At 43.3% G+C, this 9,719-nt stretch overlaps 1 protein-coding gene across 1 annotated transcript in view; it reads right to left on the bottom strand.

Annotated features, from left to right (window-relative positions):
• The window catches only part of LOC126183601 (presenilin homolog), a 113,771-nt gene extending 106,890 nt beyond the window's left edge, over positions 1 to 6,881 (bottom strand). Inside the window, exons 1-2 of the mRNA XM_049925711.1 lie at positions 6,639 to 6,881; positions 6,316 to 6,524 (exon numbers count right to left, since the gene is read on the bottom strand). Coding sequence (XP_049781668.1) covers positions 6,316 to 6,524; positions 6,639 to 6,785 — 356 coding nt within the window. The 5' untranslated portion in view covers positions 6,786 to 6,881. The remainder of the gene's footprint in view (positions 1 to 6,315; positions 6,525 to 6,638) is intronic.
• Between the last annotated feature and the right edge of the window lie 2,838 nt (positions 6,882 to 9,719).

Genomic DNA, 9,719 nt, shown 5'->3' on the forward strand with positions numbered 1-9,719 from the left:
GGTGAGCAAGGTGAATGGTGCTCTCTGCAGTTGATACTGATGGGAGGTGGGGCACAGGGAGTATTAGGATGTGAAGAACGTCCACAAACCCACCCAACAGATGCTGCTGGAAGTACAGCGGGAAGACATATGGCCGAACTTCATGCACCGCATTGGGGAAGGATTATATGGCTTTATGTCACAGTGGTAGACAATCACCTTGACCTTCTCGGGTAATGTGTCACCCTCAAAGGCCAAGATGAAGGCACCAGTGGGAACCTGATTATCCCTCGGACCCTAGTGGATGCACTGGACGAAATGGACACCTCGCCGCTCTAAATTGGTGCGCAACTCATCTTCAGACTGCAAAAGAAGGTCCCTGTGAAATATGATAACCTGGACCATATTTAAGCTCTTATGGGCTTGATGGAAATAGGAACATCCCCCAGTTTGTCACAGGCAAATAGTGCCTGTGACTGGGCAGAGAATGCTGTTTTAATCAAGAGCAACCCTGACCGCATTTTGGACAAGCCCTCCACCTCCCCACAATTGTCCTCTAAATGCTCCACAAAAAACTGAGGTTTCATTGACAAGATATATTCCCCATCAACTCTCATACATACAAGGTACCGGGATGTATAAGCTTTGCTACCATCCTTAGCCTGGCGTTCCTCCCATGGTGTGGCCAAGGAGGGGAACGATTTGGGGTCATATTTCTTAGCACTGAAGTTTAGACCTTCACTGCTTAGAGACTGCTGGAGTTTGACCACCAGAAGGAAAGGACAATGGGCCGAATATCGGAACGCCCTTGTCAAATACAATCTTGCAACAAAGCAAGCAAAGCAGGCGTTCTAGAAGGTATTCTGTGAGGAGATAGAGGGTATGGCTGTTCAGGCCAGACTTCACAAAATCCTCACTAGGATACCAACTAATCCAGGAAGAACTTTAAGGAAAGATGATGGAGGATGGAGAGTATACAAGGACAGCATATGAAATGCTGGAACTACTCCTCAAGACTCATCTTTCTCAATGTACTCTGACAACATAGACCAGGATGAGTCCCTGTGAGATATTGGTTTTCAGGCATTCAGAGGGAGAACTGGGAATCTGCCAGAGAATGTGTTGACCACAGTAAAATCCAATAGGTGGTGGGAACATTCCAACTGTTCAAGTCACCTGGCCCAGATGGAATTTTTCCAGCACTCCTGCAACAAGCAGGAGTGAACTTAATTTATTGATTCCCATGCAGGTTATGTAGGGTTAGCCTAGCAGCAGGAATCATTCCTAACATCTGGAGGACAGTGAAGGTTGTCTTCATTCCAAAACCAGGGAGAAATCATCATACCAAGGTCAAGGATATGAGACCAATCAGTCTGTGCTCCTTTCTTCTTAAAACATTAGAAAAACTGGTCAACGTGCATGTTAGGGAGAGGAGGTTAACTAGGGTCCCTCTACACATAAACCAACATGCACACCAGCCAGAAAAATCATGTGAAACTGCACTCCACCAACTTGTCGGGAAGATAGAGAAAGCACTACACTTTCAGGAAATAGCCCTCCGCATCTTCTTGGACATCGAAGGGGCTTTTACCAACACCGACCTTTGAATCCATGGTTAAGGTAGCAGAGGTGCATGGCTTGGAGACCACCATTTGCAGGTGGATTAGAGCCATGCTTAGTGCTAGAAAGGTAGAAGCCACCATGATGGAAGAAAAAATGGTAATCAACACCACCAGAGGCTGTCCACAAGGAGGGGTCCTGTCCCCTCTACTGTGGAACCTTGTAGTGAATGAACTCATTATAGAATTAAACTCTAGACAGTACTAATGCCAGTGATATGCAGATGATCTTGTCATAGTAATACTTGGCAAATTTTCAAGTACCAGGAGAGCTTGTGGTAAAAACTGAGGGGTAAACCCCAAGAGTATGTACTGGATATACACCATGGTAGTAAGACCTATGATCACTTATGGGGCTATAGTGATTGACCTGCTTAGCCATTACAGGAGGAATTAGCAGCACACCCAGTGCTGGGATGAAAACCACGCTGTACATGACCCCATTACACCTGTGGGTAAAGATGGAGGCAGCAGCTGTAGCACACAGGTTAAAGACTGGCAAAAACTCGAACTCATTGGGGTAACCAGGATCTCACACTAAAATACTGAGTGAGGTAACCATAGGTATGGTTGAGGAAATGCCAGCCAACTATATAACAACTCCGAACTGCTTCAACAAGTCTTTCAATGTATTAATTGGAAGTAGAGAGCTCTTGGAGAACAAATTTTGACATCATACTGAGGACATGGTCTGGTTCAATGACGGTTCGAAAACAGACCAAGATATTGGGGCCGGGGTATACGGGGTGCAGCCAAGGCTGGAGGGCATCATCTCTCTAGGGAACATAGCCACTGTGTTTCAAGCAGAAATATCTGCTATCTGGGTAAGCATGGAGGAGAATTTGCGGAGGTACTACAGAGGTCGTAGCATATTCATTTATTCAGACTGCCAAGCAGCCCTGAAAGCACTGGCAGCCTCTGCAACAAGATCAAAGATTGTGGCAGAATGCCACAAAGTCCCTGTGAAGCTAGGGGAAAGCAATAGGGTAAACATATTGTGGGTCCCTGGTCACTCAGGGATTAGTGGTAATGAGCAAACTGGTAGGTTGGCCAGGATAGGGGCGATGACACCACTTATTGGATCAGAACCTGTCCTGACAATCTCCAAGGCGATGATCAAAATAAAACTTCAAGACTGGACAAGGAGACAGCATGTAGAATATTGGACTAAGGCCCAAAAGCAAAAACATGGCAAGGTATTAATGCCAAAGCCAAGAATTCTCTCAATCCTGGATTTGAACAGGAGAGAAATGAAACTCATGGTTGGACTATTGACAGGCCACAGTAATTTCAGAAAACACCTACATACAATGGGGATAATAGAAGACCCCAAATGTAGGATATGTGTTGGGGGCGAGGAAACCGCATCACATTCGATCTTCAAATGCAAGGCATTGGTGATTAAAAGACATAGAATACTCGGATCAACCTGAACTGAAGAAATTGTGTCTAGCAAAGCACTGGTAAGCCTCTGCAACTTGCACTGTTCAAGGTCACTGGTTGGCTTTATTAGAGACAGACGTCCATGACACCATTCTGGGTGTTGGTGTCCTGGGGCCAGCTGTCAAGAAGCCAATCCAGTTTGACCGAAATTCACACAGTCAATGCACAATGCTGATTACGCCAGGGCCTGGATCTTGCCATGTTCCAGATGATTCATGGTGGCCCCTTACACAGACTCATTACTAAGAACTAGCATTTACATCTGCCTCAGATGAGTACATGACATATGGCGCGTCAAAGCCACCCACGGCACTTGCCATGTGTCAGTTGTAGCTACAATTGTCTGATGCAGGCCTGGAGTCTTCACTATAAACTCTGCCACTATCGGGCCACAGCCCATGCCTGTCTGCCCAGCCCAGAAGGCCAACACTGTGCCACCTGCCCACCACTGCTTGTCAGCTGGCGGTTCAGACTTCCACACAGGGCAGCGCTATTGCCGCGTTACTGGGACGCTACGTCCTATTGCTAAATGTAAGATGTCGCTGCCTTGCTCCACACCGAAGCCAGGACACATATGGTGTCTGCACCATCACCATCAAGTCAGTGTGCTGTGTCAGGATTCCTCTGTGTAAGCAGCTTGCAGTCCTGCACCTTTGCCCAATACCTTGCCTGCTAAAGAACCTATTCACACTGCTTGCCATAACAGGAGTATATAAAATCTCTTGCATTTTCAGTCAAGTGTACACATGAATTACAAGCAGCATTAACATCTGCCTTAAGGAACACAAGAGCAATTGTTGCCTGTGCAATACAGATAAATCAGCTGTAGAAGATCATGCATTGGGACCAGAGAGAGACCATAGAAATTCTAAAGAACAAAAACAACTTTAATAGAAATGAATAAATACTTAAATTGGACAAGTTGTGGACCTTAGTACTAAATAAAACAAACAACTTAGAATCTTCTCCACTACAACCTATGTAACACAAATCAGTGTGCCTCTGCAATCTTAGGCAGTGGTCTGATGACACAACGAACTGACTGTCGCATAGATACGTATAAACAGTTCAGCCTGCTCAGCTTGTTTGAGACTGTAACTGCTTTCTGAGCCGTTAAAGCCTCTGATGATGTCTGCAGCATCAGAAGACAGAACATTAAGCAGAGACTTACACCTTGGACCACAGCCTAATGCCCATAAAACAAATATCACTAATAATCTTTACATAGGTCTCTGCAAGTATTGGTTATCTACCTAACATAGTATTTCTACTGCTTACTTTCGCTTAATAATGTACCTATTTTAGGTGTACTGCCCAACATGAGAATTCTGTAAGATGAAAAATTGCAAAATAATACAAAATCATTGTTTTCAGGACAACTTAAAGATATTTCTACCTGTAAAACATAACAAAATGAACTCTGAGCCTCTACATTAATTTTTCAGTCTGTGGACTCCACCTTCCTTCTTATTCAGCTAGACTCCAAAGAATTTTAGACACTGTGTTTCATTTAGTGTATGACCATTAATGTCTATTTCTTACACCAGGAGACCCGTCTTAATTAATTAATTAATTTATTTATTCATATACCATGATTTATAAATTATATCATGAGGAGAGTCTCAGGGATGTGTAATAAATGAAATTACACATTAACAAGCAAGAACAGCTACCACAGACTTGCAAACTGAATGTGATGTGTTAAAGCAAAACTGGATTCATAGTATTATAAGCATATTTTCTCAATGACAGTGAAGGTGGAGATAAAGCGTATTCATATGGCGGAGCAAGTGGAAGGGACACTTGCCTACTGAGGCTAACAATAGGAACCTGCCACTTTGTAGGAAGAGGAGGGACCCACAATGGCAGAAAAGACAGCCACCCAATGGGTTGAGAAGGGGCAGCCCCCCTGCTGGCAGTGCACAGGGGTGACTTCCCAGCTACATAAAAAAGTATGTGATCATGAAAATGTTGAGCGCATATGGAAATCAGACAGCCTCTACAATGATGACAGACTCAGGGAAGAATGCTACTTGGAAAGTAGTATTGACTCTTAATAGAGCAGGGGAACTCAAAAACATGACAAATGCCCAAAGCACTACACAATGTTTTGCAGCATTGGTGGTACAGCTAATCTTGGAACCGGTTTCCTAGTAATCAGTGCACACAGTTTGGCAATATCAAATTTTGAGTCAATACACAGTAGGTTATTTGGACAGAGAATTAAAATCTTCAATAAGACATTGATTTGGGAAATATGGAAGCGTCCGATCCCACCCGTCTGCTTTGACCCATGACGTCACAAATATGGCGGAAACAAAAACAAACACACACACTTTCCACAAGAAGCCTAATGACACTAACGGGACAAGCACGGAAAATGGGGTGTTTTGGGTGGGGGGCAAACTAAATATAAACAAATTTAGACGCCTTGCGTAGCTACAACGTGTAAGTGAAGACAGCCATGCATGAATACCCAACCACCTCCCCAGGGGTCGTAACCCCTGCAAACCATAGAAGATAAAGATGCTTCAATAGCTGATTAGTGTTTTTTGTCTTTTTTAAAAAAAATCTCACGGGATAGAACGAACAGATCAGAAAGATAAATGTAATAAACTAAAACAGAAATTCGAGGAAACAGATAATTAAAATAAGTAATAAGTGTTTTTAAATTAAAAAAAAAATCTCACGAGATAGAATGAACAGATCAGAAAAGTTAATGAAATAAGATAAAACAGAACTGGAGACAGCCACACTCGAACCAAACTTCGCGCCGTCATGACGTAACACACGACAACACCCTTACGTCACGGCTCAAAGCAGACGCGTGGGATCGGACGCTTCTGTCGACCCTTGATTTGCACCCATGTTCCAGCAGAGTACATGAATGATGAAGCTAAAGACTCCTTTTAAGAACAGCTCGAAGGCACATACGATGCTATAGTGGAAAATGATGTGAAAGATATTCTAGGGGATATGTATGCCAAGGTTGGAAGGAAAACCATGTTTAGACCAAATGTGGACTTAAACTGTTGGATCATGTTCACAATAATCGTTATGATGTGGAACAGTACAGCACACACATATATGAAGGAAGGAAAAAACCACACCTCCTCACTGCATCTTTACTTATCACTTATCAGTGTCAGTTGTTGCTCTTACAATGTAAGGGTATCGCCACGTCCTTTGCTATGGTCCAGTGGGATGTTAAATTACTCTTGGGCAATATGAAAACCTATTTAAACGAAATCAACATCATAACAGTATATCTTACAAGTATAAATCCTTGATTGTGTAGAAGTTGACAAAACTGATGGTAGCAACGACAACCAACATGCATAGTGAAACCGGGACAAATAACTTAATGACATGTTTTGCCCCATATTTTAGCTCTTCTTCTTCTTCGCTAGGCCAATCGCCATTAGACGGACTCCCTGCTGAACTAGAAGCTATGACAACTTCGGGAATTGCACCATTCTCGTCCTGCAACAAAAAAATTCAGGTAAAATAGCATATATTATGACGACTTAGTGAGCTACTCATTGATGTGTAAATATCACTTTATTGGGTTTGAAACGCAAACCGGTAATTCCTTACTTCGTTTGCAGTCCGACGTTCTGTGCTCCGTCTTCTCTTTTGTCGTCTGCCAGGTCTTTCACCAGAAATCTCGCTTCTGCTCTGACCAACATGTGCATCCATTAAACCGGTGGTTTCTGTGGCTGAATCAAATTCGCTATCAGACATTCAAAAGAAAATTCACAGTACAGTTAAAGAACATGAACGTATTTACAAACACACACGAAAAGTCAAAACATATGATTTACTAACGGTGTCCTACCGTCAAAGATGGTCGTTTAAATTTGTAGTTACAACTTTGGGTAAGCGATCGATGAATGATAAGCAGTGATAGATACCGTATCTATGATAAGACAATGTATTTCATTCAAATTCTGGTTTGTATGCTATTTTTCTTCTGCGCCATGCTGTGTCCTGACCTGGACAATTCTACGCTCCAAGTAGAATTTCCCATAAGTGCTTTATGGTGTCTGACAGTTTATTGTATCACATCGACTAACTGATAAATGGGCTATTACTTTCAGATTGGGTCTCAGTTTTAAATAAGTTTGATTAGTTTTAGTGTTTTAGTTATGTGCTCCTCAGCTCTTTCATAAATAACTTTGTTACTTTATGAATTTTTTTTTGTATTGTGCTTTTATTGGACATTTAGATCATAATTCGTACTGAAAGAAGATCATGATATCGTACAAATCAGAGTAGGTGATATGATGGTATATGACGGTTACATTTAAAACGCAGAGTAGATTGCTTCACATAATGGGTATTTATCTGTGGGAGCATGTCTACTAAAGACATTCATTCATTTCTGTGTGCGGTCAGCATTTCCAAAAAATAGCTGTGATAGCTTTGTCATTTCCTTCATAAACATCTTGTATTGTGCACGGGTTGTCCAAGAGGGGGCATACAAGTAGCTAGCTTGGATCTTCTTCAGCCCCACAGTCGCAAGAGGTGTCTGCGCTCGCTGGAGGGATTCCCCATTTCTTCAGGTTGTTCTTGCATCGGGGGACACCCAGTCGTAGGCGGTTGAGGGACCTTCATACAGAGTACAGTAGGTTTGTGGGAGGAGCTAGTTCTTCTTTTGGTGATACATCTAAGGGCAGTGAGCTCTTCCCTGCTGCAAGACGAATTGCCTTTGACACAGGATGTCGGCAGTCATACTCCTGCTTTGTTCTCTCATTGTCTGCAGCAGTGGCCTTTCAGATATTGGGTGGGGCTATTCAAAGAATCGGATACAATTTCTGCACTGGTGTTGGCTTCAGTTATCCCGAGATGATCCTTGCAGTATCGTTGACCGCAAAATCGACTTGCTTAGCATGAGCTGAAGCGTTCCACGCAGGAGCAGCATACTCAGCGGCTGACACACAAAGTGCAAGTCCAGAAATCCTTAGGAGGTGCGGGTTGGCTCCCCAGCTGCTGCCAATCAGCCTCTTAAGTATGTCATTGCGAGCAATGACTTTCTGTTTCACGTTTAGACATTGCTGCCTGTACGTTAGAGCCCTGTCCAGTATGACCCCTAGGTAGACTGGTGTTAGGCAGTGTTTCAGTTCCTCTCCTCGTCATGTGATGTCCAGCTTTTGCTGAGCTTCCCTGTTTCGTAAGTGGAAGGCGCTCACTTGAGTTTTACTGGGATTGAGCTTCAGGTGGTTGGCATCATAGTACTTGGAGAGTTCAGCCATTGCTAGAGACAGTTTTCCCTCTACTTCTTTGAAGGTTGGGCCCTGAACAGTTACTGCTGTGTCATCTGCATAGATGAAGAGCCTAGTACTTGCTGGTATTGGTTGATCATTTGTGTAGATATTGTACAGTGCTGGAGCAAGCACACTGCCTTAGAGGTGACCATTCTTCTGCATTCGCCATCTACTCCCCTTACTCTGCAATGAAACTTGGAATCTTCTGTTCTGAAGGAACAATTGTGTGATTGGATTGAGGAGTTCCTAGATAACAGGACGCAGCATGTCATTCTCAATGGAGAGAAGTCTTCCGAAGTAAGAGTGATTTCAGGTGTGCCGCAGGGGAGTGTCATAGGACCGTTGCTATTCACAATATACATAAATGACTTGGTGGATGACATCGGAAGTTCACTGAGGCTTTTTGCAGATGATGCTGTGGTGTATCGAGAGGTTGTAACAATGGAAATTTGTACTGAAATGCAGGAGGATCTGCAGCGAATTGACGAATGGTGCAGGGAATGGCAATTGAATCTCAATGTAGACAAGTGTAATGTGCTGCGAATACACAGAAAGATAGATCCTTTATCATTTAGCTACAAAATAGCAGGTCAGCAACTGGAAGCAGTTAATACCTTAAATTATCTGGGAGTACGCATTAGGAGTGATTTAAAATGGAATGATCATATAATGTTGATCGTCGGTAAAGCAGATGCCAGACTGAGATTCATTGGAAGAATCCTAAGGAAATGCAATCCGAAAACAAAGGAAGTAGGTTACAGTACGCTTGTTCGCCCACTGCTTGAATACTGCTCAGCAGTGTGGGATCCGTACCAGATAGGGTTGATAGAAGATATAGAGAAGATCCAACGGAGAGCAGCGCGCTTCGTTACAGGATCATTTAGTAATCGCGAAAGCGTTACGGAGATGATAGATAAACTCCAGTGGAAGACTCTGCAGGAGAGACGCTCAGTAACTCGGTACGGGCTTTTGCCAAAGTTTCGAGAACATACCTTCACCGAAGAGTCAAGCAGTATATTGCTCCCTCCTATGTATATCTCGCGAAGAGACCATGAGTATAAAATCAGAGAGATTAGAGCCCACACAGAGGCATACCGACAATCCTTCTTTGCACGAACAGTACGAGACTGGAATAGAAGGGAGAACCGATAGAGGTACTCAAGGTACCCTCCGCCACACACCGTCAGGTGGCTTGCGGAGTATGGATGTAGATGTAGATGTAGATGTAGAAGGTGCTAATAAGGGATGTTAGTTGGTAGTCCTTAGTAAGGTCATACATTTTCTTTACAGTTTCCTATGATTCACAGTGCCGTATGCAGCTGTTAGATCAACAAAAGTGACTCCAGTAATCTCACCACGCTCAAAACCGTCCTCGATGTGCTGGGTTACATTCAAGATCTGACTACAGCAT

Source organism: Schistocerca cancellata, chromosome 1, assembly GCF_023864275.1.
Source record: "Schistocerca cancellata isolate TAMUIC-IGC-003103 chromosome 1, iqSchCanc2.1, whole genome shotgun sequence".
Classification (NCBI taxonomy): Eukaryota; Metazoa; Arthropoda; class Insecta; order Orthoptera; family Acrididae; genus Schistocerca; species Schistocerca cancellata.